This window comes from Mchenga conophoros, linkage group LG9 (genome assembly GCF_057382185.1).
Source record: "Mchenga conophoros isolate Kocher_MC1m ecotype Shallow Benthic linkage group LG9, M_conophoros_male_GT1.1, whole genome shotgun sequence".
Classification (NCBI taxonomy): Eukaryota; Metazoa; Chordata; class Actinopteri; order Cichliformes; family Cichlidae; genus Mchenga; species Mchenga conophoros.
In genome coordinates, this window is record NC_140534.1 from 15089719 (window position 1) to 15104525 (window position 14807).

At 41.8% G+C, this 14807-nt stretch overlaps 1 protein-coding gene across 1 annotated transcript; it reads left to right on the forward strand.

Annotated features, from left to right (window-relative positions):
* The first annotated feature begins 3764 nt into the window (after positions 1-3764).
* msl2b (MSL complex subunit 2b) lies at positions 3765-11188 on the forward strand. The gene is made up of 3 exons (XM_085286669.1): positions 3765-5063; positions 7381-8747; positions 9567-11188. Exons 1-3 carry the CDS (start codon positions 4922-4924, stop codon positions 9864-9866), a joined length of 1809 nt encoding a protein of 602 aa, XP_085142795.1. The 5' UTR covers positions 3765-4921; the 3' UTR covers positions 9867-11188.
* The last annotated feature ends 3619 nt before the right edge of the window (positions 11189-14807 follow it).

Below are 14807 nucleotides of genomic sequence, written 5' to 3' on the forward strand. Positions count from 1 at the left end.
CCAGTCACCAGTGACGATCCTCCACTTGAAGCTGAAGGAACTGAAACTGAGTAGATGCAAGTGGTCACTGTAAGGCATGTGCTGATATTATGAACTGTACAAGTAGACATAGAATGTGGACTCATAAAAGCTGCTGCACAGGTTTGTGATGTTAAAACAGAAAGACTTAAATAATACAACAATACAACACAAATTATCTTAATGAATGCTCGATTAATTATTTCAGCATAGACAAACTATTCTTGGTGCCACATGTGAGAAACAGCAGGGGAATCACCCAAACTCATGGGCATGATCAGAGACGTGCTAAGAATAGCCCTCAGAGACTGACTAACCAGCTATTTGTAGCACCCACGGTTGCCATAATAAACGAAAAAAGGAAACAGTCATGGTTCCATGAGACACTGTTTAACCTTAAAAGAGGAATTACTCTTGCACATGGAATGCACGTGTATATCAGAAACATTCAAACTATACTTGTGTCAGTTATAGCTTTAATTTTCACGCTTTTTCCACATCTCATGGTCTTTATCAGCAGGCTTTTGTATATATTTGCACTTCTGAACACTAATAGCAAAATGTATTTATATAACAATTAAAAGAAACAGCAGTACAAAGTGCTTCCCAGAAACGGAGAACAAAAGAACAAACTAGAACAGTTTACATACGGGTAAAGATAGGACACGCAAGACACAGGTGTAAGGTCAAAATAAGACAAAGAACAAAACCACGCTTTGACTCCACTGTGATTAATAACTTAACTACATTTTAAAACAGTACATTAAAAGAATAAGATGGACTTTGGTTGAGAATGTCTGTCAATGGAAAATTGTATTTAGTAGTCAGTATAATCTTTTAGTGATATAAGTTTGCATACGGTAGAATACTGCTTGTAGTTATTTGTATTAGGAAATATTCAACCATGTATACTTAGAGGCATATAATCAATTGTGTGTGATCTCTAACAGGCTGCAGGCTTGGTGTGCACTCCAGGAATGCACCCCCACGTCCTGGGAGCATGAGAGTTCGTACCTTGTTTTATTGTTTTAACATAGCTATGTCTGTTTTAGTCTAAGTGCCTTTTTGTCTAGATGAACTGCTGGACTTCTTCACTGTGTTATCTAGGGTGAACCATCTAGGGTGAGGGGGAGATTACCCTCTTCCTGACCAAGGATGTACCTTTTGTGCTTTCATGACCCTTTGATCAGCAGGACACACACACACACACACACACACACAGAAGTATAAATAAAGACCAGGGCAGTTTCTTAGTGCGAGTCTCTCAGTAGGGGGCTGCCCTTGCTAGCAAGAATTCTGTGTCTTTCTCTTCTCTGAGTCCTTACTGAAGAAGTGTTTTAGAATATTTTCCCTAACAATGTCAAAAATAAAAAATAGATTTTCAAAAAACCCTTATGACATAAACAAGTCTTTAGCAGTGACTAAAAAAGAAGACACCGATGAGGTCATTCCACAACCGAGGAGCACTAACAGCAAACGCTCAGTCGCCTTTTGTCTTTTAGAATGAGCTGGGAACATTTAACAGGTTTCTGCCTGAGAAACTGCAGGAACAGCAGTTTGACTATGTATTGTGTAGCCAGGCAAAGTCATTGAACAGCTGTTAAAACTTCACCTTTTATTGAACTTTATATTGCTCAATAAAACCCACACAAGTTGAACAAATTCAAAAAGTGTAGTAAATAACATGCTCTGAGTGCTCAGACTGAGCAGAAAAGCACTATGCAATACACTGCTTTTACCTTTTACCCCGTGTATGTACAAACTAAAAGGTTTCTATAAGATGAGACTTTGACTGAAAAAGCTTCAGGTATTGTGGCTTTGAAATCTTTTATGTGCAACTACGACGTGTTGTTCTACTGCACAGAGTAAACTTCACTAACTATGTCAAAATCAAGACTTACAAATTAAAAAACAACAAAAAACAGACACATCTGGGTCTACCCTGGCTCTAGCTGTGTTCTGAGGCCCTACTGAGGCCTAGATGTCATGGATTCTGAGCAGCCATATTCACAGTCAACACTGTCAAGTGTAGTCAAAGGCAATATACATCTATGAGCAGAATGTCTTATGCTGGCTGACCTTATAAAGGAAAATAAAGGCGTTTGATGGCTGGTTGGCAGCTTTGTGTTTAGATCTATTCATAAAAGTGTGTCAGAGCATGTCAGTAAACTATATGCTAAGTTTGGCCTTCTTAGTGAAACAGAAATTCACACTTTTTGTCAGTTTAAAACGGGAATACTAGAACTTTGAAACTTACAGACGGGCTACAGCAATGGTTTTCATCACTGATTCGTTGATTCTTTTTTATTACATGATTAATTATCCAATTATTAATTATTTAAGATTTCAAATGTTTTGTTTTGTCTAACCAGCTGTCAAATGAATGAAAGTTTTTAGCTCACTATTAGGCTTAACGAAAAAGAGCAGAAAGTGATTACATTTAAAAAGCTGAACACTTATTTGATAATTAAAATTTTTAATTTCATCAGTTATCAAAGCTGACCAACTGTTTGTGCTGTGACTGGATGGTAAGGTAGCATGCTGTTGAAAATGCATCTTCCGCATAACTCAACAAGACAAAACGGAAAGTCCCTGGTGGTCAGCAGCCTTGCAGACAAAGAAAAAAAAAAGAGAGAGGAAACAGAAGGTAATTTCTGGGATAGTTCATTGATAGATATCAGCTTGTTTCAATCAGACAGGCTGCCATTTTTTAAGACTAGTTTGACTTTTCCGTGAGTATGTATTTATATCCTCTCTTTCCGTGTTCCCCCTTCTTTGGTCAACCTTCTGGTTCTCAAACACCACCACACCGTGGTTTTATCTCTGAACTGCACCGAGTTCTCACCACGCACGGAAATACAAAGGAATAAAGTGTGACGTAGTTAACACTGTGGATACCAAAGTAAAATTAAAAGTCAAAATTGCAATAAATTGCAATGATATAGATATAGAGAATTTAATATGGAGCTTCAAATGAGCATAGTATGTCATTTTAAAAAATAATATAGAAATAGTCATTTTAGGCTAAATTCCTTTTGTGTGTGTGTGTAGAAAAATATAATCTATTCATCTTTTAAACTAGCCTACCCAGTTATAATAGGGCATAGACGTTGGGCAGGTCACCAGTCCATTTAGAGTTTGACCCCAGTGTGAAACTGAAGAAGTCATCAGTTGAATGTAACTAAGTGTAATAGTATTTCTCAATAGGAAGTCACTGCACTAACAGCAGTAGTGAAACTGTGCCTTACACTTACAATGGAAGGATAGTCTTTCAGATTTTTGTCTTTTAATGGCACATTTTTTCCACATGTGACATACATTATACCAGCATACCAACTGTACCAAAAAGAGTACAGAAGATGAAAGCTGCCCACTGGATTTTAAGTCTAGTTGTGAAGTCTTAAAGTGGGCACTTTCACTGCCATCGTCATGTTTAGAAAAAATGAATGTAATCTATGACTTTCTTACTGCCTTCTTAGATATAAAGAAGAAATGAAAACGTCATGTGAATATCAGAAATATCAGTCACTATTCCTAAATCAAAACCAAGAATAGGTTATGCTTTTTTCAACAAGGTGGTCTTTGAAAAATAAAATATCTATCTATCTGGAAGGTTAATTTTCGTTTATTATGTTTAAAAAGTGAAATAAATCATCTCAATATGTTAGATCTACCGCTCTTCCTTTTTTTTAATTGAACCGCCTTATCCGAGTTCTCGCGAGATGTGAGAAACAGCGCCCCCTTGTTTATGTGTAGGAAACGCGATGGGATGTGTGAGGACTACTCAGTGGCTAACGATAGCAAGGTACACAAACAGGGAAATTAATCATTTTTCTCTCCTTTGATATTCGGGAGGTCTAAAGAAAGCTCCAGAAGGATTGATAAACTCCCCTTTTCCCACCACATTCCCACCAAGGAGGGAAACGAGAACGAAAGACTCCCGATAATCTCGCGAAGAGGGGAGCGGCCTTGCTTTTTTAGCCGGCTTCCCGGCGCAGCTCTGACGGCTAGCACTGTCACCAGAGCCCGGTGCTTCCGCTGGCTTGCTCGGCTCCACACGGATAGAACCGCGGCGGCTTCGATATTATTTTTGTTTCGGACGCCACCATCTGCTCGTCCGCACGCTAGCTCCCCTGTCTAGGAGCGGGTGTCGGCGTTTCTCTCCGAGGAGGAGCTTTTGAAGCCGAGGCGGCCTGTTTTGTTTTCGAGCCGCCGTGAATCTCTGCGAACAATAACACAACCATAACGAGCCTGCTGGGGCTGCACCGAGTGAGGAAATAGGAGCCGCTGACGCCCCGGTGTGGGGTAATTGATGCTCTGTGTGACACCAGCTCAACTCGGGACAGGCATGCATGTGGACTATGGGGATATCATGGGAGTACGATTGCAAACCGGGCCACTTTGTCACAGAGTAGCCTGTTTGAATCTCGGAGCTGCTAGCTAGTTAGCTAGCCAGCTGTGTCTGTGAGAAGCGTTAAAAAGGCCACTGGCGACGGAAGGAGTGCCTCACGATGCTTTGTCTTAATTTAAATTACGTATGGGAAGGAAACGAACCGAAACGGTGCGCATGAAGCTGCATTTTAATGCAAACAAATCTCCGATCGGAGGCTGCGGTGATTTCAAAGCTAAGACAGCGCATTGAAGATGGATTGGATGTGACCGGGGATGACTAAACCTGGATCTTCACTCTTCATGTGGGATTTATCTAGCAACCGGGAACTGAAGCCGTGACATCCACCTATATGCCCCCTTCAAAGCCCCCACCGGACTCCCTTGATAAAAACAGTAATTTTATCTCACGGGAAGCGGGAGCTGCGGGTAGTTTGTTTATCCTCTTGTGTGACTTTGGTGTGTTTTTATTAACGTATTAATACATCTGGAGCGCCGGGCCCAGACAGCTGAGATGAACCCGGTGAATGCGACCTCTCTCTTCGTGTCTGCGAGCCGGTCGGTGCTGCAGTGCGACCCCCGAGACCCCCGGGCTCTTGCGGAGCTCTGCAAGCTCCTGCCGTTTTTCCGCCAGTCCCTCTCCTGCTTGGTCTGCGGTAAGTGTGAGTTTATATTATAGTTTAATTTAACAGCAAGCCAGTGTATATGTGTGTGTTTATTATTGAGAGGATGTTTTATAGGTAACGTTGTCAGCTGTCTTAACAGTGGGAGTGAGCCTTTAAATGGTGCTGCGTTCAAGCACTGACGGAAATGTCTGAGTACATTACAAAAGAAGTCAGCAGCATGGTGGAAACTGAGCTGTCGCGCATATGAAGTGTTGTACTTGAATATGTCTTGAAGTGCTTGTACTTTACTTAAATTTAGAGCTGGGCAATGAACCACATTTAATTGCATTTACGATTTTGGCTCCTGTGGATCATGAAAACCAGGTAATCAAACTATAGCCAGTATTATGTCTGACGTATTTGGCAACTACTGTTTGGATTTTTTTTGCTGGGTCGTAGTTTTAGGAAATCTGCTTAACTTAAAAGACAAACATGTTTTTATTTTTAAGTAAGTTTAGTAAATCCAGAATCCCCCTCCCCAGAGCGAGTGCTTAAAAAATTAAGTTAAAATTAAATGCTTCTTTCCATATGAACACATTAAGAACATTTTATAGATATATTTTAGTTCACATTTAGCTATTTATTTGCTGTTGCTTACATTTAAAGGAAATCCTTTGAATTAAAGACACCTCCCCCCTTTTCTTTTTAACTTTGAATGAGTGTGATCTCAATACTGACTAAATAATTTGTTTTTGTTTATGCATTTAGTTATTGTTATAACTAACAGGTTCTGTTTTAAATTTGTAAAAAAATTTTTTAAATCAAGCTGCATTGTTAAACTGCTGTATTCTCCAAAAGGTTGTTTATATGGTAAATTCCGAGGTGTCATGAACGCATCTTAAGTCACAGCTACACCCATCCTGACACACCCCCTTCTGGGTGCTGTTTGGCAGCATCTGGGCGTTTCTCTGGTTCATCCTGTTGAATAACAGCCCCTTCACATGCTGGATGCTGAGCACCTAATCTGCTTTCTCACCCTCCTCCTCCTCAGATACAGAAATGTTCAACTCCATCTAGGAAAGGAAAGCAAAGGGAGTCGTTTAAGGAGACTGCTCCTTACAGTGTTTACTTCACTGAACTAAAACGAACTTTAATAAAAGTATAGGGAGCATTTCTTCGGCTGGATATTAAAGTCAACCTTTTAATGTATATTTAATACAGGGTTTTCACCGCCAATACAAAATGCATTGCATTTCCCTTCGGCCAGAGTGAGTGTATATACCATTTCCAATATAGAGAGGAAGCTGTGGCTGCTGTTTTTGCAGGTTCTCAGTAAATGGATGGTTTGATGAATTATTTATGCATTTATTTACGTAAAGGTGATATTTATGGTGCTGTGATTGCAAGAAGACTGAGAAACTTCCATGTCCTCTGTGATGGATGGCTATAATAGTCTTTATGACATTTAAATATAGAGTTATGCTTGATTTGTCAAACAAGCAGAGCCGTATGTGTAGGCCTGCTTGTTTCTTGTGAATGGAACTTCATCCCTTCCCCCTCTTTTTGCAGCTGCACTCTCTAGCAGGAAGCTCCCCTGAAAGAGAGGCTGTCTTTCACTCTGGAAATCCTCCAAGCACAGCTCAGGTTTACAAATACATGTCAGTTTAGGAAGCTGTGGCAAAAAGGAACCAATCGTCTGTAAATAAAGCCATAATTTATCTCATGTTAATGATGATTGCTGGCTTGTTAAGGATTTTATTACCAGGCGTGTTGCTATGTTTATGATTTTACATGCATATAAAACATTTTTGCTATCCCCAAAGGAAAATATACACTTTTAACCTTTATCAAAGGACCGTAAACATTAACTAGGGTAATGCAGACTCATTACCTTAAATATATGCAGACCACATGCTGTGTCATTTATTTAAAAAAAAAACACACACAAAAACGGCAACCTCACTTTGAACTTGTTATGATAAATACTGATTATTGTATTTATTGTTATTTGCAGAAGTGTGCAAATAGGCATAAATTTGCTTGAAATCTATTAGCAAATTTAGTGTATTCGTTTTTTTAGTGTTTGCACAGCGGTATAAAAGGAAGAGAACCCATCAGTCATCTTCTTCTAGTGCCCCACCAGTGTCCAAAGCTGAGAGGTGGAGTGACACCCCCCCATGGACATCATTACTCGCCCATTCACACCCCAAAGGCTTATTTTACACCAGAAATAAAAATTCATGCTGTCTTTTCTGGATCCTGCAATGGCCACTTAATCATCTATGTGGGCTGTTCTGCCTGTTCCTGTGATATCTGCAATTTCATTCATGTTTTTTTTTACCTTTTCTCCCTGTCCTCTCATGCTCAGGCAACCTGCTGCAGGACCCCATCGCTCCCACCAACTCGTCATGTCAGCATTACGTCTGTCGAGGCTGTAAGGGTCAGAGAATGCAGCTGAAGCCGTCCTGCAGCTGGTGCAAGGACTATTCCCGCTTCGAGGAAAACCGGCAGCTCTCTTTGCTCGTCCACTGTTACAGGAAGCTCTGTCTCTACATCACACAGTCGCCACTTGCACCACACATAGCCAGCGCTGCCAGTGACTCACCTGACCTGCAGGCTATCCTCAATGAGGGCCTGACATTGGCGGAGAGTGAGCCAGAAGCGGAGGATGTCTCAGACTCTGTTCGTTTGTCACAGACGGTGTCGACCTCTGAGGTGGGTCAGCCCGATGGCGGTCCAGCAACAAAGGAGCTCAAGGTGGAAGAACCGAGCCCCGTGGGCTTTAACGGACTGCATGACTGTAACGGCCTGGTCAGCTCAGACAGACTGCACCCCATCACCACGAAGCAGGAGAGCTTCTCAGAGGAGATCCCAGTGTGCATGAGTGTTACAGGCACTTCAGAGACGGGACTTTGTGACATCGGCGCTTTCGGGGACGACCTGAAACACGGCGGGGGGCCACTACTGTTGAGTGTAGAGGAGGTGCTCAGAACTTTAGAGACGGAGTCTGACCTTGACCCTTCACCTGAGCCCAACTCTCAGCCAGGCTGCCACCCCTCTGTACCTCAGTCTAGCCGAAACGGGCCTCACTGCCCATCAGGCCAAGACTCATCCCGCCTCATCGCCTCCCTCCCTTCAGAGAACAGCTCCCGTGGCCTCCAACCACACCCGCAGCCCTCACTGCAGCCCCCTCCTCAGCCCTCTGCAGTCACCCCCCGTATACCGCTTCGCTGCCACCGCAAACGCTCCCGCTCAGAAAGCGACAGCGAGAAGGTGCAGCCCCTCCCTATTTCCAGCCTCCTACGAGGGCCCCCCATTGGTGCCAACAGTTCCCCCCACCACCCCAACCCTGGTGCCACCACCAAACAGGAACCTAAGTTCCCTGCAGCAACGCCTCACCCCCACCTAGCCCCGGTACCTAATGGCAGCACCCCAAAGGTGGGTAAGACTGTACTTGTCCCCAACAAGGCTCTGAAAAAGACTGTGGAGCACCACGGTGCCGCCAAGAAGTCATACACCAAGGCCAGGCAAGGGGCCCCCAAACCCCGCACGCAGCCCCGTGACAGAGTACCCCCTCACCCTCACGCTCACCCCCTCACACACCCACCCAGCCCCTCGAAGCCACTGTACAAGAAGCCTGTGGAGAAGAAGGGCTGCAAGTGCGGCCGGGCTACCCAGAACCCCTCAGTGTTGACCTGTAGGGGGCAACGCTGCCCCTGTTACTCAAACCGCAAGGTGAGAATGCTCCACACACCATCCATACACTAATAAAATCGCTTCTGTTTGTTATCACATCAAATTGAAACTAATTGCATTGTATTGAAGTAAGAAACTGGCATCTCTGTATGAAAATAATCATATTAAACTGTAAATTCAAATCAAAGCAATGGACGGCTTTTGGTTTTCTGTAAGTTGTGTGTTGAGTGGTAATAGCTGCTCTCAACTGTAAGGTGGACATAGCCACTGAAAACTGCACTTTTTTCTTAATGGACAAGAGGGAGTGACTCCAGCCCTCAGTTCCCCTTTTCTGTGCCTTCAGTAAACACTTTCTTGATGACTTTATGGGCTCGGTCACTAGTTTATGGTCATATTGAATAAAACATTAAGTCCGTATTGTAAATTATGATCATTGTTACAATCAGAAAGTAGGCTTATGGTCAATAGGCATGTACTCGAATGTCACCAGCTGATCATTATGCCATAAACGCTTAACTTGAGGCTTCATTACTGGACTTCACCCATCCACGGATGACATCACAGTGGCTACATCCATCTTTTATATGCAGATTACACAACAGGCAATCATTTTGAAGTGTGTAGAAGTGATGAGATGTCTTGAAAACTGTTAGAAGGCAAATTAAACTTAATATTTACTTTTTAATAATACCTTTATTTATATTTGAAACTTTAAAGGTGGTTTCCAAAGTTCGTTAAGAAACAAAAACATAATGTCGAAGTGAACCAGAAGACCAATAAAACGCGCAGCTATAACCCAAACATCATCTATTATGTTGTTCTTTGTTAAATGTTATTGATCCCATTCGGTGTTCTCAGGCTTGCCTGGACTGCATCTGCCGCGGCTGCCAGAACTCGTACATGGCCAATGGCGAGAAGAAGCTGGAGGCCTTCGCCGTGCCAGAGAAAGCTCTGGAGCAGACCCGGCTCACGCTGGGCATCAACCTCACCAGTATCGCCGCAGCGGCCCTGCGCAGCCCGGCCACCAGCTCCCCGGGCAACACCCTCCTCAACGTCACCACAGCCACGGGGGCGCCTGTCACGGCCGCCTTCCTATCTGGGGCGGGGCACGACAACCGGGGCTATGACGATTCGCTGGAGATGCGGTTTGACTGTTGAGGTCCGGCCCCCCCTCCCCTTCCGCGGTCAGTAGTCACACACATTCCCCCACCCCTACCACCACCACCGCCGCCCCTCCCTCACCCTGCTGGGTGGCGTCACCCATCGGTTCGTACAGCGGCGGAGCCAGAACAAAGGCAGCTACAGTGACAGGCGGCAGCGAGGGTCACCAGCTGAAGCTGAGGAGGCGCCCTCCATCCAAACGCCCGAAACTGCACCATGCTTGTGGTCTTGCATACAGAGAAGAGAAGAAGAAAGAGGAGATGTAGCGTTACTGTATGTGCAGAGATTTCATTTCAGTGGGTATAGAGGGGTTTATTTTGTTGTTGTTTTCTTCTCTACTATGGGTAATATGTAGAGCATGTTGTGTAGCTAAGTCGGGCGTGCTGACCACGGTCACACGGCTCTCAGCGTGTGTGTATGTGTCTGTGTGTCCATGTCTGTGTGTGTGTGTGCGTTGAGCATGTGAGTGTGTATGGGAGGGTTTTATTTGAAGATGAACCTTACTAGCAGGAATGGAGACATCGTCACCACCACCTTCATCAGAGACTGGTGTAATTTATATATAAGAGAGAACCTTTTGTACATGGACTTATCGGTTTCCATTTAAGAAGACATTTTATGATATATTTTATAAGTTACTTTAAATCCAATGGAAGCCGATGTAAAGCGGGGAGATGTCTGCATTCAACCAGAATGTTTTCGCACTGGTAAAAGTAGATTTTGTAAACCACCAGAAATAAAAGCTCTTATACGTAAGGAATAAAAATGATTAAAACCACCAGCCGAGTTTTGATTACGTCTTTTGAATGTTTAAAGATCCTGAAGCTTGGGGAAGGTTGGATGATTTGGTGAGTTTTGAGGCAGGAAGATGGTAAAACTTCAGCACTTATCCCACTTTTTTTTTTATGTTTTGTTGTTGTTCTTACTTGTGTATAAAAACTCTGGTTGATTGCAGGCCCTGTGCACTGCTTTTCCACAAGTTTTTTTTGGTTTCTGGAAGCTACACACTTGCTGCTAAATACTACAAAGGACTCAAAAGGAGGAGAGCACACCTGTTTTCCTTGTCTTGTCTTGTTTTGTTTTCTTTTAAATAAAAATGCGTTAACAACATTTGCAGTATTTATTGGACGTCTCCTAACGTAGAGGTTACGTGTTGGGCACCAGTTTGTTTCCGGTTAAGTTCTTGTCGTCGTCCTCTTCTTAGCGTTAGTTTCTGGTGTCTCCAAAAAGGGTTTTGTTCTCCCTCTGGGCATTTAAATACCTGTAATATAACTGTAACATATTTCCACAAAAAAGAAAGAAAATCAGAAACTTACAAAGTGTTGTGTGGTTATTTGTTTCTACCCTTTATCACTGAGATTAAGCATGTTGAAAGTATTTATTGATCTGTCGGCACTGCTGAAGTTAGGCAGTAGAGGGCAGTGTTGGACCTAATGCTGCAGTAATTATTTGGCACCAGCAACATGCCTTGGCTAGAAAGCAGTTTTGAGCCACTTTGACTGGACTACAGATGTAACTGTAAATGCCTTTGTAGTAATAAACCTTTATGACGTAAAGGTTAAAACAGCAAACACATTTTATAAATTTAGACCCACAGGAATGATTTTGATTCAATGAAACTTGGCTTTAATTGTGACTGTGGGAACAATCCAGTTCTCTAAAACGTGGCAATGCTTTCTTCATGTACACTGAACAAAAATATAAACGCAACACCTTTGTTACTGCTCTCATTCCCCATGGGATGGACGTAGAGACCTAAAATTCATTCCAGATACACAATATAACCATCCCTCCCAAACAGTGGTCACAAATCAGTCCAAATGTGTGGTAGTGGGCACATCTGCTATATTGAGATAATCCATCCCACCTCACAGGTGTGCCACATCAGGATGCTGATCTGACATCATGAGTAGTGCACAGGTGTACCTCAGACTGCCCACAACAAAAGGCCACCCTGGAATGTGCAGTTTTGTCTCACAGCAAAATGCCACAGATGCCACAAGCAATGAGGGAGCGTGCAATTGGCATGCTGACAGCAGGAATGTCAACCAGATCTGTCGCCCGTGCATTGAATGTTCATTTCTCAACCATAAGCCGTCTCCACAGGCGTTTCAGAGAATATGGCAGCACATCCAACCGGCCTCACAACCGCAGACCTCGTGTAACCACACCAGCCCAGGACCTCCACATCCAGCAGGTTCACCTCCAAGATCGTCTGAGACCAGCCACCCAGACAGCTGCTGGAACAATTGGTTTGCACAACCAAACAATTTCTGCACAAACTGTCAGAAACCGTCTCAGGGACGCTCAACTGCATGCCCGTCGTCCTCATCTGGGTCTTGACCTGACTCCAGCTCGTCGCCGTAACAGACTTGTGTGGGAAAATGCTCACATTCGATGGCGTCTGGCACGTTGGAGAGGTGTGCGCTTCACGGATGAATCATGGTTCACATTGTTCAGGGCAGATGGCAGCTGAGAATGTCCCAGTTCTTGCATGGCCAGCATACTCACCGGACATGTCACCCATTGAGCATGTTCGGGATGTGCTTGACCGGCGTATACGACAGCGTGTACCAGTTCCCACGAATATCCAACAACCTCGCACAGCCATTGAAGTGGAGTGGACCAACATTCCACAGGCCACAATTGACAATCTGATAGACTCCATGCGACGATGTGTTGCACTGCATGAGGCAAATGGTGGTCACACCAGATACTGACCGGTTCTGGGTCCCCAGACCCCCAATAGCGCAAAAAACTGCACATTCCAGGGTGGCCTTTTGTTGTGGGCAGTCTGAGGTACACCTGTGCACTACTCATGATGTCAGATCAGCATCCTGATGTGGCACACCTGTGAGGTGGGATGGATTATCTCAATATAGCAGATGTGCCCACTACCACACATTTGGACTGATTTGTGACCACTGTTTGGGAGGGATGGTTATATTGTGTATCTGGAATGAATTTTAGGTCTCTACGTCCATCCCATGGGGAATGGGAGCAAAAACAAAAGTGTTGCGTTTATATTTTTGTTCAGTGTAATTTTATATCAGTAATGTTTAGGTTACCAGTGGTTTATTCTGCTACGTGATTTGCAGAGAAGTATCAATTCTAAGTAAGATAAGATCAACTTGTCCAAAGGTTTGGATATTCTTTTGTTACAACAGTCAAAAATCAGCTTGAACACAACAAATGTAGAACAAATAGCTTAATGAGTAGAATGGTATGTACGTAAAAGAATATGAGAGAACAACTACGTTTATTTTGTCTAATATTGTCAAAACAAATCTGAAATCAATGTAAATATCTTGACGTTATACATAAATAACAAATAGTGCAATAAAGTGACTTTGTGTTGTCACATTACAGGGTTAAAATAAACTTAAATAAACAACCTTAGAAATTTTCTTGTAAAACATCCCGATAAAAATGTCGTGAAAAATAAATAAAATCACAGATTTTATTCATGTCAAGGTTTATATTCTACACAGCTCATAAAGAATTGACTGGATATCAGGAAATCTTTAATGGAAGACTTTAATGTAATTAAAAATTTAAAAACAATTTAACTGCCATCCACAAAGTCTAGTTTAGAAGCAAGTGTTGTTACTTGGTAGCATTCTTCTTATTACACGAGTTTAAAGCATTTTCAAAGTGAACCGTATTATCATTCCTCAAATTTACTAAACAAATGCCTTTGTAGAATCACTAGTAAATATAATTTAAAAGAGAATTTAAAAAGGTTGTCAACATATCCCCAAAATGTGATTTTAAAGAACTTTTATTGCCTAGAAGTTAAACAATCACACACTACATATGTGTGTGTCTAGAAATTATTAATTGCAATTTCTGTTCTTTATCCAGATGTTTACATCCTTTCTCAGTAATCTTTCATATCTCAATATTCACATTTTTGTGGATCATGTTTACAACTGTCAGTCGAGTGAGAACAAGTCTCCAATATAATATGTTCTGCTATTTACCAAAGCTTGTTAAATACTTCTATTACAAACCTAAAAACTCTACAAAATGGAAACTTTTCATTAGATTTAACTTCTTTTAAAATTGACATGAATAAAAATATAGGTAATCAATAGATTTTGTCCCAGTTCCTTCTATATTATTACAATTCTAAGTAATTTCTGGGTTAATTTCTAATTATTTATTCTCTAAGGCAAATAAGTTTGTGCAAAATGTTAAAATAGTTATAAATATTGCCACAATCTTACCAATCATTTTTTAGCTTAATTATTAAACATGATGTCTGATATACTTGGTTTGTTTCATCTTCTTCTGCATTACTTAAAAAATCTGTCTCCATGTTTTTAATTCTATTTGTAACAGAATAGTTATTTATCATACCTTTATTTAATTCTTTTTCAGACTTTTTTGTGCCATGCCTCTTCTGAATAATATGTCTTGTAAAAAGGAAAAATTATAATAATGATAATCAGTAACAATTTCTTTCTTTCTAATAATAAAACATTTACAAAAATAAGACAAAACAGACACGTACGTCATCACAGCAATCGAAAAGCAAAATTACATCAATTTCAAATTAAAATCTGTATTAATAATGTAATTGGTGAAACTACTGACAAACATCAAAATCTTATATTTTCATATTAAATGAATGTATTTTAAAAGATGCACTAACTTTATAGATTTACATTTTATTTGTAAATTCATGTGTCTTGTTCCTTTAATTCTGAGATTCCTTAATGATTTGGTCTCTATTCATTTATTGATATTGAACAGCTGAATATAAATGAAGTGCTTTACCCCCCCTCAGTCAGGAGCAGACTGAGAACGGTAAACCCCACGAGCCAGCTCTGATGGCATCCCCGAGGCTGTGGTAAAAGCTTGCCCAGACCAACTGGCAGGGATGCTCACCAGGCTGTTCAACCTCTCTCTGACTTATGCCACCATTCCCACCTT

Excerpts from the sequence above, each read along its gene's own strand:
- msl2b (XM_085286669.1), top strand. The coding sequence starts at position 4,922 with ATGAACCCGGTGAATGCGACCTCTCTCTTCGTGTCTGCGAGCCGGTCG. Across the intron at positions 5,064-7,380 it reads CCTCTCCTGCTTGGTCTGCG|GCAACCTGCTGCAGGACCCC; the intron begins GTAAGTGTGAGT and ends TCTCATGCTCAG. Across the intron at positions 8,748-9,566 it reads CCTGTTACTCAAACCGCAAG|GCTTGCCTGGACTGCATCTG; the intron begins GTGAGAATGCTC and ends CGGTGTTCTCAG.